Below are 21,065 nucleotides of genomic sequence, written 5' to 3'. Positions count from 1 at the left end.
CCAAATTTAGATTTTGGCGGTTATATATTTTCATGTTAAATTTTCAGTTATATAATTATTTTCCTAAAATGGTGGAGTAAATATCGGTTCTAATCTTACAATTGCATGGGAAATGGTACTCAACAGAAAGGTGTTAAAGATTCTAACCAATCACCTAATCAAGATAAATTAATCAATATATTAATTACTTTATAGGAATTTAATTACAAAACCAGTATTTTATGTAATAACGTTCAATTCCTTTTTTTACTCTTAAGACTGTTCTCTACTTCCTTCAGCCACTTTGAAGTGGAATCGATAAACTAGTCATGACATTGCTTGAGCCTTTTTGCGTATCCTTCGATTTAATTTTCTAAATTTTCATTAAGTATGTAATGTTCACTATATATATCTTTTTACGTTTAAAATTCATTATTTTAGATAAAAAAATAAAACTTGTTTTTTAAGATCGAAATATTAATCGACTTGTGACATTTTTAATGGGATCCTGACATTTCTAGTTAAGTCTTCTTATAATACGATTGGTTGTCAATTATCTTTTCAGTACGTCTTGGAACGCTTCAATCGAACATTGGAAACTCAAGATATATTCATTTTAATCGAGCATCGAGAACTCTAGAGTTTTATGTGTCTGAAAAAATAATAAAATAAGTCACCTCGTCGGATAGTAATTAAGAAAATGCAAGAGTAATAAAAGAAGTTCAATGTTTAAACTTCAGTAATTAAGTTAAACAAAATTTAACTTCAATAACAAGAATATGTGTATGAAAAACTTTAGTGATAAAATATTTAGTTTATCTATAAAAAATGTTCGGACGAATGAAGAAGAGGACGATTATTCAAAAAAAAAAAACTCATTTTATTTATTTTAAAAATAAAAATACAATCATTAATAACAATAAATCATATATTTAAATAGTAATTTTTTCTTGGTATCTCGGATTCGATCAATGTAATTTGTATGTATATGTAAATTTTTATTTAAGGTTTAAAAAAATTTACTGTCTCTAAAAAAATAATTAATTAATCAATTAAAAATCACACAATTTCAAATCGAATTCGCAATAATGGACAAACCTCTAATAAAACGTATAGTCTTCCATGACCTAAACTGTTCCCATAAAAAGAATGAATGAATCAGGGAGAAGTGTAGCCACCAAGGTATTTGAACTGCAAAGAGACCTGCCTCTCCATCCGAAGTTGTCTATGAAAATTTGCGATGAACATCTCCGCTCTCACATCGATATCATCTTCCGATCGATAACTCACCGTCCGCACCATCCTATTCGAACAACGACCCAAATCATGGACGTTGTCCACATACGTGCTCAACCCCGACCTATCCATGAAGCTCAGCCTCCGAGAAGCATCACCAATCATGGAAGCGACACGACATCGATTTGTACCAAAATTCAGCAACAGTTTAACCTTCCTCATGACCCTCCTTAGGCGGCCAAGCAAAGACCAATTTCCCATGGTGTATAAGTTAAAGAACTATATGGATCGAGTGTGCGATGCTTAAGTTATAAATACAAGATCGGTGTGTGTGTATATATATAGGTTTTCTTACAAAGTGTTCGAGGAAAAGGAAGGTATTGGGTAAGTCCGTAAGAAAGAACATAGCGTGTAAAGGTGACAGCAGCACGTTAGGTTTTTTATGCAAGATTAAGAGTATGTTCGGTCAAAAGTTTGATTCGTTCTATAATAATTAATCATGTTCGAGAATATAATTATATTATATGAAATAGGGAGGAAATTTCTTTATTCCGAAAACATCATAAGTGTATATAGAGTAAGATTAGATACACGTTGACTTTGTTATTGTCTTAGAATTCTTATTAAGAAGCTAAGCATTGTAGAGGCTGCTTGCCTCGAGGCGCAAGTACAGATTATGTGCATAAACGAGGAATTAAAAAAAAAGTATTTGAACACAAATTAATAGAATTAAGTGGTTAAGGAATTATTGTTATCTTTTGAGGTTTCGATTCGAACACCATATATACAGAGATATAAATTTTCAATGTCAAATGACTAAGAGTAACTAAAAAATTGATTGAGACGATGGAAATGGATGAACCTAATACAATTATAAGATAAATAAATTGTCTTCATGAGTTTAATTTGGTAATTTGGAGGTGAGATTTTCTTCCCAACAGTTTGAGTTCGAGTTCTCCCTCGACAATCAATGAAATATTGAGGCTGTCCCCTCAACCAAACGTTGAGGTTAAATGCTTGCTTATAAGGAAATTATACACTATATGGTCTTTTTAGGTTTTTTTAGTGTATTTAGATCTAACGTTTTATTTTAGAGTAAAATAATCTATAGTTATATGAAAATCGTTAATTGATTAACGATCAATGTTCTTCGCTATCGTGAGAAGATTAAAGTACTAATGTGTCACATATCACATGTACTGACGTAAATAAGTGATGATACGATAAGTACATGTCATGTATTTAAAATTATGATATCATACATGCACACAAATGATGATGTGACACGTATCATGTGTCCTCAATAATTACGTGACACGTCACATTTCCAAAATAACAACATAACATGATCTATGTGTTCAAATTAATGATGTGACACGTATTATATGTCTAAATTGGTAATGTGCACATGTCATATCATCATTTTATAAATTTTATCACATCAATAAAGAGAGTTAATCATCGGTCATTTAACATGTTATTAAGATTCTTATTAAATATCGCATAAATAATTAAAATATTTTTTTTAAATGTAACTACTAAACCTCTATAAGAAGTTGTGGGTACTGGATAGAGGTGCACAAAAAATCCGAATATCCGATTTTGGGTAAAAAATATCCGAAACCGGATTTTGGAAAAACCGGTTTTTTTTAAACCGGATCGGATATTTAAAAACCGGATAGTATAACTGGTTTGAGAAAAAAATTGAACGACAGATTTTTTTACCGGATTAAAAACCGGTTTTTTTCAAACCGGATAAAAAACCGGTTTTTTATCCGAAAAAATCCGTTTTTTTTTTTAAAAACCGGTTTTTTGCAAACCGAAACCGGTTACACCGGTTACACCATCCGACCCTCTAAACCGGTTAGGATCCGAACCGGTTTTTTTAAAATCCGGTTTTTGGGTTGGGAGAAAAAACCGGATCGGTTTTTATCCGATCCGGATCGGATTGAAATCCGGCTTCTGTGCATCTCTAACTGGATAGCAATCACTCAGAAACTACTGCTTGGCAAATCTACATTAATAACACCAGGTAACCCCTCATCATGTTATTTTCTCTTCAGGTTCCCATTTCCATTTCAATTAAGAATTTAGGAAACAAAAAAAGACTACCTTAACTGTCTAAATTAAACAAGAATCTATACTGATGTATTGTTTTTTTTCCGTACTCTTGTTTCGGTTGCTTACGTAAAAGAAGACGGTTTCGGTTGCTTAAGTAAATGAAGACGAGGTTAGTCCTTCCATCCATCCTTATTCAATCGTCGGGATGCAAGGCCTTTAGAGGAGACGCTAGGAGTTTTAGGCATTGAAGGTGTCACCGGTGCTTCCTCGTCGTCCCAATTATCACCCCAGCTGTTATCCCAACCATCGTTAACATCTGGTTCTCTCCTTGCCCTACTAGATACGGGCAGCCCTGCGTCTAGCCTTTGGTATTTTGAGCCACTTCTAGCGAGTTGCCTCCATCTAAAGCTCTTCCCCATCCAACATGACACTAACATCAGTATAGCAGCGGCAAATATAAAGGCCGTTGTAGGGGTTAGTGACAAGATGTTTACATAGGACTTGGCCGAGTTTTGAGGAATCAAATCCTTGAAATCAAGACTGCAATCGCTGGTACCATCCTTTAAGACAATCAAATTTCCGGTTCCGGAATCTTTTATGGAAATCTTTACCTGCGTAAACACAATTAACTAAACAACATTCTTATATTATAAATACCATTAGCAAAGCAATAAATGCTCACAGTAGCACCATCCGGACAGCGTAATCATTAAGATAAATATCTACTTGAAAATCACAGATCATGTCAATTGATGAAACATATAAAAGTTCATGCAGAACGGACTCTTTTTGCAAAGGGTATCAGTATTCATTCCAGCAGCAAAAGGGTACTTGTGGTATTCATCTCTAAAACGAAGCAATAACGAAAAAAAAGTATTCAAACAACAAAATGTGCTAAGATGGTGGCTACAAAAGTTTATCAACTTTCTTCAGATCCCGATTTCTTTTCAGGTGTGCCTGTGTTAAATGGCATTAGAACTGATCGCAGGACGAGTAATTGAGACACAATTAAAACCATCTAAGTTGTGCTAAAAAAACAAAGTCGGTTAAACGAGAAACAACTTGCAGTATTGTTTACAAATACCTTTTTATCTTGATTCTCTTCGAGTTCAACATCCGTTTCCTCTAACTGAACAGAAGGTGGAGCGGATATTTTAAGGGTAAGAGGCCCCTTTCCCTTGTTCTGAATCAGAAGTAACAGATTGGGAGAATCTGGAATATTGCAAACCCAAGTAAAAAAGGTCAAATATTGTCTAATGTGATCATCGTCAATACTGAAAATTCATACTCTTTTCTATTATTAGAAACTCGCAAACTTTCGAAGAAATGTCTACAATAAAAGAATGACACAGCCAATGAAATCCAAAATAGGGGACACTTACCATTTCCTGCAACTCGCAAACAGGCGGCAAAACTTTTGTTCATATTCATACACATATTAGATGAATCACACTCTGCAACTTGAAAGCCATCGTTCCTTGGTAATGGAGGTGGTGGTTGGACCGAGCCCTGTATAATCTCTTCCTCTTTGCTCACTTTCTTTGGACCCTTATCTGATTTGTCAATATGCTCTCCTCCCTTATCTTGCTCACGATTTGTTGATTCTTTCCCATCTTTCACTGAAGTCTTGCCTTCATTCAAGCCTGATTGCTGGTTCAAATCGCTCTTACTTGCATCATTATCAGCACCCCCTTTTGATCCATCAATTTGATCTCTTTCATGGTCTTTCCCACAATTTGTATTTCCTTTTGCTTCACCTCTCGATTCTTTCCCATCCTTTACCAAATTCTTGCCTTCATTCGAGCCCGATTGCTGGTGCAAATCACTCTTACTTGCATCATTATCAGAACCCCCTTTTGATCCATCAATTTGATCTCCTCCATGGTCTTTCCCACTATTCGTATTTCCTTTTGCTTCACCACTCGATTCTTTCCTATCCTTTACCAAATTCTTGCCTTCATTTGAGCCCGATTGCTGGTGTAAATCACTCTTACTTGCATCATTATAAGAACCCCCTTTTGATCCATCAATTTGATCTCCTCCGTGATCTTTCCCACTATTCGTATTTCCGTTTGCTTCATCAGTCAGTTCTTTCCCATCCTTTACCAAATTCTTGCCTTCTTTAGAACCCGATTGCTGGTTCAAATCACTCTTACTAGCATCATTACCAGCACCCTCTTTTGATCCATCAATTTGATCTCCTCCGTTATCCTTCCCATTGTTCATATTTCCTTTTTCTTCACCACTCGATTCTTTCCCATCCTTCACCAAGTTCTTGCCTCCATTTGAACCCGAATGCTGGTTCAAATCGCTCTTACTAGCATCATTAACAACACCCCTCTCTGATCCATCAGTTTGATCTCTACCATTATCTTTAATCGAATCCGGAACAGATTCAGAGCCAACTAGTTCTATAACTGGATCGTCCTTGCCATCAGCATTTAGATCTAAACCAGTCTTTACATCACCATTTCCCTAAAACCAAACATCAATGAGAAACCATCTTAAACCCATCAACAAACTTAACACATTAAATAAACTTAAATTACTAACGAAACTCACCTTCGAATCATTACCAGAGCAACCCACAACAATTAGCAGCAGAAAAATGGCCACCAAAAGAACATAATTCCTTTCCATATTTTAAGATAAACCTACTTTTTTTGTGCTACAAAAACGACCCATCGAGCATATAATTCATTAAAATCTATACATATGATTTCAACAAAGCAAGAGCTAGAAAAAAACAGCAGAAGAATTGAAGGCTTCCACTAACCTTTTAAAATGAATCCTTGTTGGGATGCCTGTTTCGAACAGCTTTACAGCTCATTACTTCCAAATTGAATTTTCTCATCGAATCTAGAAAGCTCAGACATTAATAGGATGACGAGCTCGAACAAGGGTTCAACAGAAGATTGAAGAAGTGGAAGAGGATTGTTTATCCGGAGAATTAAAAACGCCATCGTTTTCGTCGCCCCTGTTGCAAATCGTTGTCATCTTTTGACAACTTGTAATTTGTAAACCAACCTCAAACTAGGGTAGGGTTGAGTAAAAGGGTAAATCAGTAGGAAAAATTCAAAGTGTTCGATGGAAATTAAGTAATCGATTACATATTTTATTTAGATGAGTGTCCTGAGATGTTGAAATCTAACATATTATATTTTCACGTTGAACTTTGTTTTGTCTGTACCTCTTAGATATATGTTATATTTTTCGGTAATTAATAGTAAGAGTAAATTAGACCACAGATCATTTTATTGTTAAACTTGAGCAATCATATTTTAGAAAGTAAAATTAAATCAATATGCTAATTAATACAAAATTTTAACTTGCAAGCATAAAATTTTTAATCTCAACTCTAAATAAAAAGTTGAAACTTCTCTAATTAAGTACTTCGGTGTTTCCTTAATTACTAGAAAATTGACAGAGAAAAAATTGTTATCCTCTCATCACGAATATTAAAGCTATATTTGGGACATTACTATTGTAGGCAGCTTGTTTTGCCTCAGGCTGTCATCAAGGTTATTGAGCAACTTTATGTCCGATTCTTCTGGAAGGGGATGATTCCTCTGCTGTTGTGGCTAAAGTCAGTTGGTAACAGATTTGTTCTCCCAAGTCGGAGGGTGGACTTGGGTTAAGAGATTTGACAACTTCCCCTTATAAGGAATATCTTGGCAGGACAAGGCTCTTTGTGGGTTGCTTGGATACACACTTATGTCTTGAAGGGCGTTGGATCGTGGCAAGCAGTCGATAAGAGCTATTTCAGTTGATGCGTAAGAAGGATATTCAAATTGAGGGAGGAGGCTTACCCTTTGCTTGGGTCTGTGGCTGATTGGGGGATGGTTACTGCCTCTTGGTTATGGTCTGAAGCCCGATCTAAAGGGGAGGTGGTTTCATAGATAGATTGATTTGATTCCCACTCCATATTCCTAGACATGTTATTATTTCTTGGCTTGTTATCCAGGGGAGGATTTCCACTAAGGATCGATTGTTTTTTTTTTGTTGTTGAAAAATATATACTTTGTATTAAGGAGTCGGAATTACAAAGTACGTCACAACCAAATGCCTCATTAAAAAACCTCTCTAAACCTATTTGGAGGAAAAAAGAGTGCACTTTGGCGAGAACAGTCTAATAACGGACGGAAATGTAACAACAATCAGAATGAAACAGCCAAAACATATACGCTATACACATGCAAAATCCAACCATCAGCAGCCCCAAACAACTCAGAAACCTACACAACCGGAGTGTCCTGAACCGAAGCAGCAGTACACCATCGCTCAACATTTATCATCCAATACATCATCCTAGCACCTGCAGACAACCAGCAAGAGAATCCAGTTTCCCAATCCACAACAACTATCCCTGAAGCATTAACATCCTTAAACTCACGTCATAGACACATCAGCACAGACCACCTCGGTATAAAACAGAACAACGAACCAAAAAATCTGCAATATCAGGCTTCCGTCGAACCACAATGAACTATATGCACATGACAGATGGATTAATTGAAGAATAAAATCTGAAAAATCCAAGGTTGGGGTTCACTATGCGTGTTAGCATCTAGAAAGCAAGTTCATAAAATGAGATGGTTGTGCCTTATCCATAAAGTGCTGCATAATGAACATACTAATATTACAACAACGATCAGCTAATACCAAGATTGGTAATTTGCATTCACCGAGAAAAAGACTCCTGGCTGGAATACTCCACCGTAGAGGGCCATTTGAGAATTAGCAGCTTGAATTCTGCATAAAGAGAGGTGATTGCTTTGCATTTTAAGAACATAGTGCATCATATTGTAAAACAAAGAGAGAGATTAAGCAGCTAACGACGAGGTTGAAATTGCAAATACGATTGCACAGACTCCTCAACGATGGCCATTGTACCAGATTGTCAGTCAACGAGCACCACTCACAATGGCTTCCAGATTACATACAAACTCATTAACCGATGGGAGCAGAGTCGGCCATAAAGAGTTCGCCCAAAGACCTATCTGAAGCATAGCTTTATAAAAGATCTGATCAATCGAAAGAGCTACGCCATTTAATCTGATTCTATTTCTGCTCAACCAAATAATCCAACTAATACCGAAAAAACCCAGTTGCCATAAGCCCCGAACTCTCCTTCGAATACTTTGAGAAAACCAAGTCTCTAATAATTGTTTAACATTCGACGGGAAAACCAAATTTACTTTCCATATACTACACCAATGTTGCCAAATTTTCCAAACTACAGAGCAGTGACACATAACATGGTCGACTGTTTCCAGCTCACTTTTGCAAAAAAAGACAGCAATACTGATCACCACAGTTGACCCTTCTTTTTTCCAGTTCAGACATGACCAGCAATCTTTGATGAACTGTTTTCCACACAAAGCCAGAAACCTTCAACGGAACGAATTTGAACCAAACCAACCTCCAAATTGGGTCTTCAGAATTACCATTGGAAGTCATTTTTATACAATAACATTTCGGATTATAACACCCATCCCGTGATTCAACCCAAATTAGCCTGTCTAAACCTTGTTCGATACTAACTGCTCTGTTCAACACATTCAAGAATTCACTCCACATTGGCTTTTCCCATTCAAACAAAGCTCTTCTCAGTTCAATTCTCCATTCCCATACACCGTTAACCCAACACCCATAATCCTTAATTTTTCCGCATTTTTTACCGCTATACTGAATATTCTCGGAAATGCGATTTTCAAACACATTTTTTCTGTCCAATAATCTGTCCAAAACTCAATCTTTTTCCCATTACCCATTATACACCTCCAATCTTCAAAAAAACTCGACTGATTAGACCCCGATGGATTAACAATGTTACGCCATATCCAAGAGCATTTATTATTATTAACAGCTTTAGGAAAGAGCGCATCCTTATCATAGTTATATTTATCTACAACTATCTTCCGTCATAAGCTATCATATTCCACACTAAATCTCCAAATTCATTTATTAAGCAATGCACGATTCCTAATTTTGATATCAAAAATGCCCAACCCCCCATGAGATTTGGGTCGAAAAATGTTGTCTCGACTAATCCAATGGATGCTCCTATCGGACTTAGATATCCATATGAAGTTCACTATGCATCAATTAATGTGCTCAGCGATGGATTTTGGCATTGAGAATGTTGACATATAATACACTGGCAGATTAGCTAAAACAGATTTGATCAAAGTTAATCTTCCACCAAAAGAGAGCAATTTACCTTTCCAACTTTGAAGTCGATATTCGATTTTGTCCAGGACGGACTTCCAAATAGCCTTTGAATTCTTTCGGTTCCCTAAAGGTAGACCCAAATACTTCGACGGAAGCTTAGCCCAACCACAATATATCAAATCAGCCCATCTCCTAACTCTACTCTCATCCTCATTTATGCCGAATAACTTAGTTTTATCCTTATTTAGCTTTAATCCGGCTGCCACTTCGAAGATTTTTAGAATCCGGTAAAAATTAACAATCGACTCATCTTTTGAATCAAAAAAAATTAGCAGATCGTCAGCGAATTGGATATGCGTTAAAACAACCCCTCTGGCCCTTACAGTCACCCCACTACACAAACCTATATCCGTCGCCTTCTTTATCATACCACTAAGAGCTTCTGCCACGATGTTAAAGAGCAAAGGTGACAGCGGACAACCTTGTCTGATTCCCCTTTTTATTGAAAAACTATTTGATGGACATCCATTTACTAGGACAGCAATCGAAGGAGTTGAAATGCACAACCTGACCCATTTACACCATCTTCTGCCGAAACCCATTTTCTTCATAATCAAGTTCAAGAACCACCAATCAACCGTATCGTATGCTTTGCTAAAATCCGCCTTTATCAAAACTGCACCTTTTTTTATTTGGAGACGAGAGACCACTTTTTCTTCTCTTGTTTCTTTTCGAATGAGGTATGGGAAGGTGTTTTGTGACTGTCATTTGACTCGATAGGTCATAACTTGGGATCAAGTTTGGTGGGTTCTATCCATGCTTAAATATAAATCCTTGATTGCTTGCATTTTGAGAGTTGCTTGGAGTGCGCATCTGTATTTTGTTTGGTCCGAACGAAACTGTCGGTTAAAATTGGACTCGTTCCATTGATGTTGTTTGCACTTAATTAGGGAGATTGTTGGTATTTAATTTAGTAGGAAGGGTATAGATAGGCTTGACTCTGTAAATTTGTAGCTTTGTGATGCTTTGGGGATCCTTTCTTAGGGGGTTGCGTGATTATGTTTTGGTTTTGGCTTGGTTATTGTTGTTGCTTTTTAGAGCATTGGTATAGCATGTTGTTTTATGTTATTTTGTAGCAGTTTATATGCTCTCTTTTGGGTAATAAAAGCAAAACTTATCTAAAAATAAGTTAAAGCTTGACTCGAGCTCGAAAAAATTTAAACTCGAAATATTTTCAGATTTAACTTGATTGAAGCTCAAATTCAAGCTCGGTTCAAGCTTAAACTCGAGTTCGAACCTGAATCTTAAATACATGATATTAACTTAAGTTAATTTAAAAAAAATAAAAATGTTATTTTTTGAGTTGTTCGCGAATTTTTTGAGTCAAATATTAAATAATTTACTTTGGTTCGTTAAGAAATTGAGTTGGGTTCAAACTTAAATCGAAACTATTTAATTCAAGTGTTAATTGAATTTTAATTGAATCAAACTTAACTTATGATCTGTTTGTCTCAACTACATCCGTACTTTAATTAACCTGGTAATCTATGTTCAAATGTGTTGACACTATCTAAATCAACCATTAAACAAAAAATGTGTAGCGTAGCATAGCTTGGTGGTGCACGTGGCTGGCATGAATGAATATAAGTCAATACTCTAAGTGTCAGGTTTAAGAAAATATTTCCAACCAGATAACAAAATATTTATGTGTTGCTGTTTTTTTAGACAGAGAGACCAATCAGAATTATAGGGAAGCTATATTGTATGGCGGATTTAATATACGACAAAAGAAATGTGATATCGATTTTATTATTATTTTTTTAACAAAATCAGTAAAAAAATTACCAGAAACATTATTATTTCTACTCAAAACATTATTGAGCGTTTTATCGAGTTTGGTAATATATCCGGTAAAGCGCTACCTAAAACATTATTTTTTCTACAAGATATATTACCAAACCCGGTAAAGCGCACAATAATAACAAAACCGGTAGAAATAATAATGTTTCCGGTAATTTTTAGCGGTTTTGTTAAAAAATAATAACAAAATCGATAGTGTCTTTCCGTGGTCGCATATTATGCTGCCGCACGTGAGACTTCCCCAGAATTATCAAACCCTGTAGTCTGTAAACGTTAGGGCCGAAACATTTAATATTAATTTACATTAAAATAATTGTTTTTATTACCACGTTACATATTTAATCAGTAATATATTAAACTAATATAATACTTTGAATAAAATTTTAAAAAAATTCTACAACGCTCGATGAGCACCGATGAGAACTATTAACGATAAGTACAATTAATTTAATTTATAAAAATTTAAAATTCTAAAGGACTCAATGTATAATTATAAATTAGTTAAAAAGCTAAGGGTAAATTATTTAAAATAGAATAATAATCCAAAACGAAAAAGGTTACTCCATAACTAGTGTTAGGAGTGATCATGGTACTGAATTTGAAAATCTTGGATTTACTGATTTTTGTAATTCAAATGGTATTAGCCATAATTTTTAAGCACCTAGAACTCCTCAACAAAATGGAGTTGTTGAGAGAAAAAAATCGAACTTTAGAAGAAATGGTTAGAACCATGCTTTGTGAAAATAATTTGCCAAAAATATTTTTGGGCTGAAGCCACAAATACCGCTTGTTATGTTATTAATCGAGTAATGATTAGGCCAATTTTGAATAAAACTCCATATGAACTTTTAAAAATTAAAAGCCTAACATTAGCTATTTTCATCATTTTGGATGTAAATGTTTTGTTTTAAACAACGGTAAAGAAAATCTTGGCAAATTTGATGCTAAAAGTGATGAAGGAGAAAGACTCTATTATTTGCTACGAGTGCAAAAAGTTGGGTCATATCAAATACGATTGCCCACAATTGAAGAAGAATGGTCAATCGAAGAAAAAACACAAGGCTCACGTGGCTACATGGAGTGATGATGAAGGTTCCGATGAAGAGGAACAAGAAGTAGCAAACTTGTGCTTGATGGCCATCGAGGAAAGCTCTCAGGTAACCTCTGGCTCGTTTAATTTCGAAGATTATTCTTTTAATGAGCTGTTAGAGGAATATATTGGGTTGGCTTCGGATTATGAGAAATTATTTTTAAAATACAAAAATGATATTTCAAAATTGAAAAATGAAATAATCTCATATCCAAGACCAACAAGATCTTGAAAGTAAAATCAAAGATTTGCAAATCAAACTAGATGAGTTGAAAGAAAATTATGATTTGCATTTTGAAAATGGAGAAAGTTCAAAATCCAACTTTGATAGAAAAAGTTTTAAAAACTACAATCATAAAGGTCCTCGAAGAACCTCTAATGGAAAAATCATTAGAAGTATATGGGTTCCTAAAGAACTCATTACTACTAAAGATAAGGATATCCTGCATAAATGGATACCTAATGGGACTAGAATTTTGGAGACTAATGAATATGAACCCAAAAGAAATTGGGTACCAAAAATAAAAAATTAATCTATGTTTATAGGAAAAGGAGGATTGTTACAAGGCACGGGAAACAAATTCAACTCATGGTACCTTGATAGTGGATGCTCAAGACACATGACTGGAGACAAGAGTCGATTCATAGAGCTTAACGACAAAAATGGAGGAGAGTTGACTTTTGGTGATAATTGAATGGGTTAAAGCATAATCTATTGAGTATTAGTTAATTTTGCGATAAAGGATACAATGTTTTATTTGAAACAAATGGTTGTAAAGTCATTGACATTGCATCTAATTGGATTATACTTGTTGGTCATAGAATAGGAAACATTTACATGGTGCATTTAGATTCTATTAATATGACTAATTTATGCCTAGTTGTTAAGGATGAGCATGATAGTTGATTATGGCATAGGAGACTAGGACATACTAGCATGAATGTTTTATAAAGACTAATTCAAGGAGATTTAGTAAGAGGGTTGCCAAAGCTAATATTTGATAATGATAAAATCTGTGATGCATGTGCTAAAGGAAAACATATAAGAGCTTCCTTTAAGTCCATTAATGATGTACCAACTAGTAGAGTATTACAATTGATCTATATAGATCTTTTTGGGCCAATTAGCACTGTTAGCTTGGGTTTTTATTAATAGATGACTATCTAGATATACTTGGGTTCTATTTTTAAGTACTAAAGATGAAGCATTAGAAAAGTTCATCACATTTTCAAAAGTAATCCAAAACGAAAAAGGTTACTCCATAACTATCGTTAGAAGTGATCATGGTACTGAATTTGAAAATCTTGGATTTACTGATTTTTGTAATTCAAATGGTATTAGCCATACTTTTTAAGCACCTAGAACCCCTCAACAAAATGGAGTTGTTGAGAGGAAAAATCGAACTTTAGAAGAAATGGTTAGAACCATGTTTTGTGAAAATAATTTACCAAAATATTTTTGGGTGGAAGCCACAAATATCACTTGTTATGTTATTAATCGAGTAATGATTAGGCCAATTTTGAAGAAAACTCCATATGAACTTTTCAAAAATAAAAGCCTAACATTAGTTATTTTCATCCTTTTGAATGTAAATGTTTTGTTTTAAACAACGGTAAAGAAAATCTGGGATATTCCTTAAATCCTAAAGCTTATCGGGTATTTAATAAAAGAACTTTAGTTGTAGAAGAGTCTATACATGTTGTTTTCGATGATATCCCCTTCCGAGGAAGGATTCTTTTGTGAATGATGATATATGTATTGTAAACACAAATGACGTTAGACATGACGTTGGAGAACCATCATCAAAGGAAGAAACTAAAGATGAGGAAACTCATGATGTTCTCGAGAATCCAACCATTGAAGAAAGGAAAGTATCTTACCCAAGAGAATACAACTATGCCAAGGATGGTAAGATAATATGTGATCCATCCAAAGGGGTAATAACTCGATCTTCTCTTAGAAATATATGTAATTATTTTGCATTTGTTTCATGCATATAGCCTAAGAATATTAAAGGAACATTAAATGATTATTTAGAATAAGCTTGATGAAGTGGTAATATAGTGAGAAACAAGGCTAGACTTGTGGCTCAAGGCTATACTCAAGAAGAGGGCATATACTATGATGAAACATACGCTCTCGTAGCTAGGATGGAAGCAATTAGAATGCTATTAGCATTTGCATGTTTAAATGAATTTAAATTATATCAAATGGATGTTAAAAGTACATTTTTAAATGGTTTTATAAAAGAATAAGTGTATGTAACCTCCTGTTTTGAAGATTCAAAATTTCCAGATCATGTTTTTAAATTGACAAAAGCGCTTTATGGTTTAAAACAAGCTCTTAGAGCTTGGTATGAAATATTGTCAAATTTTTAATAGAAAAAGGTTTTTCAAAAGGGAAGGTTGACACTATATTATTTTTAAAGCGTAAAGGTAAATATTTATTAGTAGTTCAAATTTATTCATATATATTTGGTTCTACTAATGATTCTTTGGCCAAGAATTTTCTAAGCGAATGCAGAGTGAATTCGAGATGAGCATGATGGGAGAGCTCTCATTTTTATTGGGACTCCAAATCAAGCAAAGAAAAGATGACATCTTCATCAATCAAGTAAAATACGTCAAGGATATGCTCAAGAAATTTGGATTGGAAAATGGGAAACCTCATGTCAGTTCAATGAGCTCATCAACAAAGCTTGATAAAGATGAAGGAGGTAAATGTGTGTATGTTAAATTGTATAGGTCAATGATTGGTTCTTTGCTTTATCTAACCACAAGTAGACTTGACATTATGTTTAGTGTTTGCTTATGTGCTAGATTTCAATCATGTCCTAAGGAATCACATTTACTAGCTATTAAGAGAATCTTTAGATACCTTAAGGACACTCTTAGTTTAGGACTTTGGTATCCTAGAGACTCTAGCTTTAGCTTGCATGCTTTCTCTGTTGCGGATTATGGAGGATGCAAAATAGATAGGAAAAGCACCTCTGGTACTTGTCAATTCCTAGGAAATATGATGATTTCATGGTTTTCAAAGAAGCAAAATTGTGTTGCATTATCAGCTACTGAAGCGGAATACATTTCAGCCGGTAGTTGTTGTGCACAAGTTTTATGGATGAACCAACAACTTTTAGATTATGAAATTGAAGTAGGTATCATACTTATCAAGTGTGACAATACTAGTGCTATTTGTCTCACTAAAAATCCCATCCAACACTCTAGAACTAAGCACATTGAAATTAGAAATCATTTCATTAGAGATCATGTCGCTAAAGAATATGTAGTTCTAGAATTTATTGATAATTTGCATCAATTAGCGGATATTTTTACAAAACCTTTAGATAAAAAAATATTTTGGACACTTAGGAGAGAATTAGGTTTAACTGACCTATCTTCACTTAGTGTTTAAAATAAGTTTAGCACTTTTAATTAGAAATGAAAAATGTTTATAAAAATAATATTTTTGATTGCATTCTTTGCTATTAGTTAAGGGGAGTTTATGATTCTTAGTGAAAATTAATTATATGTTCAAATAATGTTTAAGGATAGATTTGATTGTTTGAACATTGTTAATTTTCGTGATATGAGTTGCCAATACCACTAGAGCTAATTAATTTAGTGTTTTTAAGTGTTTAAAATTGATTTTTGACATTTTTGTGCAATGTCCATCGATACACTAGACAGTGTACCAATGCATCCTTGAATGTGAATCAATACATCATGAAGTTGCATCGATGCATTCCTTGAATGTGCATCGATACACCTATCAGGTTTTTGGGTTTAAATGCCTAATTTCTTCTTTATTTCAAAACCCCTAACCTAAACCACTCGCGCCATACGCTTCTCTCTATCATCATACTCTCAAAAATCGCTCAAATCCAACGTTTTAAGTCGAAATTGAACAAGCTTTCATCTCACAAACCTGCTAGAATTCATTAAATCGTGCAAAACATCACTACATTCCACTCAAATCGAAATTTCAAGGTAATTTTTCTAAAAACCTCTGTTTTATTGATTTTTGAACTTAGGACTAGTTTTGATTAGTTCTAAGTTAAACTAAGTATCATGCATTGATTATATAGTGTTTATAAACTAGTTTCTTCAACTAATTCCATCAAAAGCACAAGATTTTCCAAAAATATTTTGAATTTTCGAAATAAAAAAATATTCGAAAATTATTTATTTAATTTTAAATTTTGATGTTTTTGAAAATTACATATTATTGTTTTCAAAAATGATTTTCAAACATTGCTCATTAGGATTCGGTTTAGAGAACCTTGAATATTGCGAACTCAATTGAGTTTTAGGATTGATTATATTTCATACATGTGTTTCAAATTTACAGGTTATCTATCCTATTTCGATTTCTTAAACCATGTTTAATCCTAAATGCCCTAGGTCGTCATCGAGTCGTTCGAGTCAAAACCGACCTCTCATTCCTCCTCTACCACAAAATCCAAATCCAAACGAATCCTAATTAACCATTCTTAATTCTTGCTTCAACCAACCCGGTCATCGATGAGATGAATTATATCATAGGTTCGTTAATTCTTTCCAATCATACAAAATCCGGGAAGAACGTATCCCCTCCATTCGAGCAATGGTTGATATGAACTTCGAATATCTTCCTATCCTTCGTTCTTGGAAGTTTGATAAATTGTGTCAAATTCAGTCCATCGATTATCACCAATTAGTTCACATTTTGTACTCCAATACGGTCTGTGTCCAAAATGAGAGTCAAAGTGCAACTATAGGAATTCGATCCTATCTCTTAGGTGAATTCATCTATATCGACTTGGACACAATAGCTAATGCCTTTGGTTTAGATAACGCGGGTCTTGATAATGAAAAACAGATTGTGGCTACACCCTATCAAGCTAAAGGTAGTGTTAGTACCTTAAGAACTTATCACGAGCAATTCCTTCACTTGATGATCTCTTGGTGGTTTAGACCATCCAGAGGTAGGTACTCCTCTCTTAGGGTCATAGATTTATGGTGGATACATTGTATCCAACATAACAAGAAAATAAATTTGCCACAGATTATTTTTGGTGAGCTGGTAGATACTGTAAACGTTGTCCCATCAAAAAATGTAGAAACTTTAGTTTACGTCTATCTCCTCAGTAATCTATTTATCAAACTCGGGCTTAAGGTTTCGGTTGATATTCACATCCCTCTCCAGAACCAAATAAATCTCACATCCTTAAAGAAATCAGGACGAAAAAAAGAAGGTGACCAATGAGTTCGAACCTCTGAGAAAACACCGGGAGCTAGCTCCTCACGAGCTCCACCTCTTGCACCGTCAGCAGACGATGATCCAGAGCTTCAACAACTTATGCAAGATATCGACGATATTGACGATGAAACACTCGAGGACGAGCCGACACATCAAGAGGATCAAATGCCTCTATATTTTCGATCATTTTTTGAGTCATTTGATCTAAGGTTTGCATCCATAGAGTCCCATCTAACTGCTTTGGGGGCTCAACAACGGGAGATGAACGAACGTTTAGATGCGCTCACACTCGAGATGTGAGCATGTTATCCTCCTCCTCCTTATCCTCCTTTAGATGACTAGACCTATCTTGCTTTAGTTTTCTTGGATTTAGAACCTATGGATTATTATGGATGATTATGGATTATTTTGTTTTTTGGATGTTATGGATGTTGGATATTTAACTTTGAATGCTTATATTTATATATTTGGTTTGGTTGAATTTTTAATTTGAGCTTAATGTTTATTATGTTTTTGTATCATTTACATATTAGTTGCAATATGACCAATTTACCATTTCACATTGTTTATGAATATTGAATTATGGAACTAATGACTAACTTTTCTCTTGATTGTGATCTTAGCAGCTTAATCTATATTTATTTAAATCAATTGACTAATATTACAAAATCTTGTTTAAATTGTTTTATAAGTCTTTTTTATTTAACAAATAGGGGGATAATATAGTAAGGAGGAGTAATTTTTATTTTCTTACAAATTTGGTTTCAAAAATGATTTTCAATGAAAATCTTAAAATTTTCTTAAATGTTTTGTTATATAAAAAAGGAGGAGATTGTTGAAAACATTTTGATGTTTTGATATAACAAATTAAGGGTTATTGAATTTTAAGATTTCACAATCATTTTTAAAGTATATTCGATTCAATTATTCGAATATCAAAATATTACTCCAAGTTTTTCAAAGATCAATTTCAATTCTTACTAAAGTGTAAAATTGTGTTTTATACTTAAAATATTTTTGAAACAATTTTACAAAGTATTTCAAACCAAAATCGAGCCAAAAATTAATTTTCCGAAGGGATGTACCGATGCACTCCATGATGCATCGATGCACACCCATTTCGAACGCATTTTGTGTACCGATGCACAAGCCATGCATCGATGTACTCTTGAATATTTTGAAACCTCGAATGCATTTTATATACCGATGCACAGACCATGCATCGATGCACTCCTGCCTCTTTTGAAACATCGAATGTAACTAGTGTACCGATGCACTAAGTCTTATAACGGTCGAAATATTTGAATTTTACACATAGTGTACCGATGCACACACGCTCCCAACTGTTTTATTTAATTGTTTTCATACAATAACGACTCTATTGACTTCACCAATGATCCTCAACATTAAGAATTGATTTAAGGTGTATTTAAACAAGCTTAGGAGCCATTGATCAACAACAATTGTGAGAGAAACAGAGAGAAAGCTTTAAACACCAAGTTTGAGCAATTCAAGCCAATTTTCATTCAATATTCATTTTTGCTTTCAAGAACACCATTTGTACTCAATTATATTCATTCTTGAGTGTTCTTTCTTTGTTCTAGAATTGTGCAAACATATTGCATTGTGAGGTTTTTCTGTAAGTTTGCAAATTTGTGTATTTCTCTTTGGGAGAGAGTGTTCTCAAGAATTTGGGGTATAATTCTTAAGGGAGTTATAAGGTCACTCTTTCTCCTCAAAAGAAAGAACAAATTAGTGAATTTGTTGGAAAATCCTTAGTGTGGATAGCTAAGGTAGTGGACGTAGACTTTGATTGAGAAAGTTGAACCACTCTAAATCGATGTGCAAATATTTTATATTTTCTGCAAAAGTTTCCACCAAAATTTTAATTACCAATTCACCCCCCTCTTGGCTATTTCGTCAATCGATTAACTCAACAAAATCAAGTTTAGATAGTGTGAACAAAAATTATAAAGATCAAATTAACAAAAGTTATTAAGTTCAAAAAAATAAATCAAATTGATTTACGTCAAAACCAAACAAAAATTTAAGTTTAGTGATAATTTTGAGAGAAAAAAATAATTGGGTGACCAAAACAGGACGGCGAAAATAGTTGAGTAGCTAAATATATAATTTACCTTTGTTATTTCTAACCGAGTTAACGGTAAAAATCATTAGTACCGATGAGCACTACTAACGATAAGCACCATTAATTTAATTTATAAAAATTTAAAATAGTTGCGTGGTTAAATAGTATGCCATTTGTACTAAGTTACCCAATAAAATATTTTTCGAATTTTAAATGGAAAATAGATTATGTATTTAAGTACAAATGAAATACGTTGAGTCCTTTAGAATTTTAAATTTTTATAAATTAAATTAATGATGCTCATCGTTAGTAGTGCTCGTTTAGCGTGGCAAAGTCATCCAAAATTTAAACACCCCGAAAATACAATACAGATATCATAATTTGGGATGAGTCTACAGTGCACGTCGCACACCGAAATACACCACTTATGTGACACACTGATGCACAACACTAAGTAAATTGTCCTTACTAAATAAATATTAAAAAAATATAATGACCTATCCACAATTAATCATTTATTATTATTTAATTTTAATTTTAATAATAATATAATTAATTTATATTCTTTATTAAAAATTATAATTATTTTAGGATTTATTTATTTATTTAGGATTAGAACACTTAATTTATATAAGTTTACATATTCATCCCAATAGCAACCATCAAACTAACTGTCTACGATTGAATTCATCGCCGAAAAATCGTGTTACTTACCTGTGATTATGTAAGGCCATCTCCACTAAGATCTTCCCAAGATCATGTAAAATTTCTACAGCTGCATATTAGTTTATTTAGTTGCTTAAGGAATTATTGGTAATTTGTTGAACCATGTTTTATAATATTTTGATATAACAAATTAAGGCAAAATGTTTTTTGGACTTGATTGAATTTGTTCAAAGTATTCAAAAATAATTCAAAGTCCATTATACTAGAATTTGAGCACAAAACAATTTTCTGAGTACGTAGTATTGATACTACATGAACAATACCGATAATGTTCACGTGGTACCGATACCAAAGGTAAGAAAAATATCGATACTCTCTAGGTGGTATCGATACTACCAGATGTTTTCCAAATTGCTCAGATTCCAGAATGCAAAATAGGTACTGATACTCAAAGGGGCGTTGATACTACTTTACACAGTGGTATTGATACCATGAAGCATAGTATCGATACTAGTCAAGCCCAATGATCTTCAACGACTAGTTTATTCAAATATTACAAAGGTAGTACCGATACTCATTAAAGGAGTACCGATACTCCCTGTACTGAGCAGTTTTATTTTGCATAAAATTAATCCCTAATGGTTCCAAAACATCCCCAATGACTAGAAACA

At 33.8% G+C, this 21,065-nt stretch overlaps 2 protein-coding genes across 3 annotated transcripts; both read right to left on the bottom strand.

Annotated features, from left to right (window-relative positions):
• Positions 1 to 1,137: 1,137 nt before the first annotated feature.
• Positions 1,138 to 1,476, bottom strand: LOC120191852. The gene has a single exon (XM_039194741.1). The coding sequence runs from the start codon at positions 1,474 to 1,476 to the stop codon at positions 1,138 to 1,140; it is 339 nt and encodes a 112-aa protein (XP_039050672.1).
• A 1,795-nt stretch (positions 1,477 to 3,271) lies between these two features.
• LOC120191766 (damage suppressor protein-like) lies at positions 3,272 to 6,182 on the bottom strand. 2 transcript variants are annotated; one of them, XM_039194687.1, is made up of 5 exons: positions 6,053 to 6,182; positions 5,839 to 5,944; positions 4,659 to 5,751; positions 4,361 to 4,488; positions 3,272 to 3,887 (listed from the first exon to the last, which is right to left on the bottom strand). In XM_039194687.1, exons 2-5 carry the CDS (start codon positions 5,914 to 5,916, stop codon positions 3,447 to 3,449), a joined length of 1,740 nt encoding a protein of 579 aa, XP_039050618.1. In that variant the 5' UTR covers positions 5,917 to 5,944; positions 6,053 to 6,182; the 3' UTR covers positions 3,272 to 3,446. The 2 variants fall into 2 exon arrangements, with proteins under 2 accessions (XP_039050618.1, XP_039050617.1); XM_039194686.1 differs by having other exon boundaries at positions 5,839 to 5,954; positions 6,050 to 6,181.
• Positions 6,183 to 21,065: the final 14,883 nt, after the last annotated feature.

This window comes from Hibiscus syriacus, unplaced genomic scaffold (assembly GCF_006381635.1).
Source record: "Hibiscus syriacus cultivar Baekdansim isolate YM2019G1 unplaced genomic scaffold, ASM638163v2 tig00116971_pilon, whole genome shotgun sequence".
Taxonomy (NCBI): Eukaryota; Viridiplantae; Streptophyta; class Magnoliopsida; order Malvales; family Malvaceae; genus Hibiscus; species Hibiscus syriacus.
Note: the sequence above shows the minus strand (reverse complement) of the source record. Positions and strands in the feature narration are given on the sequence as shown.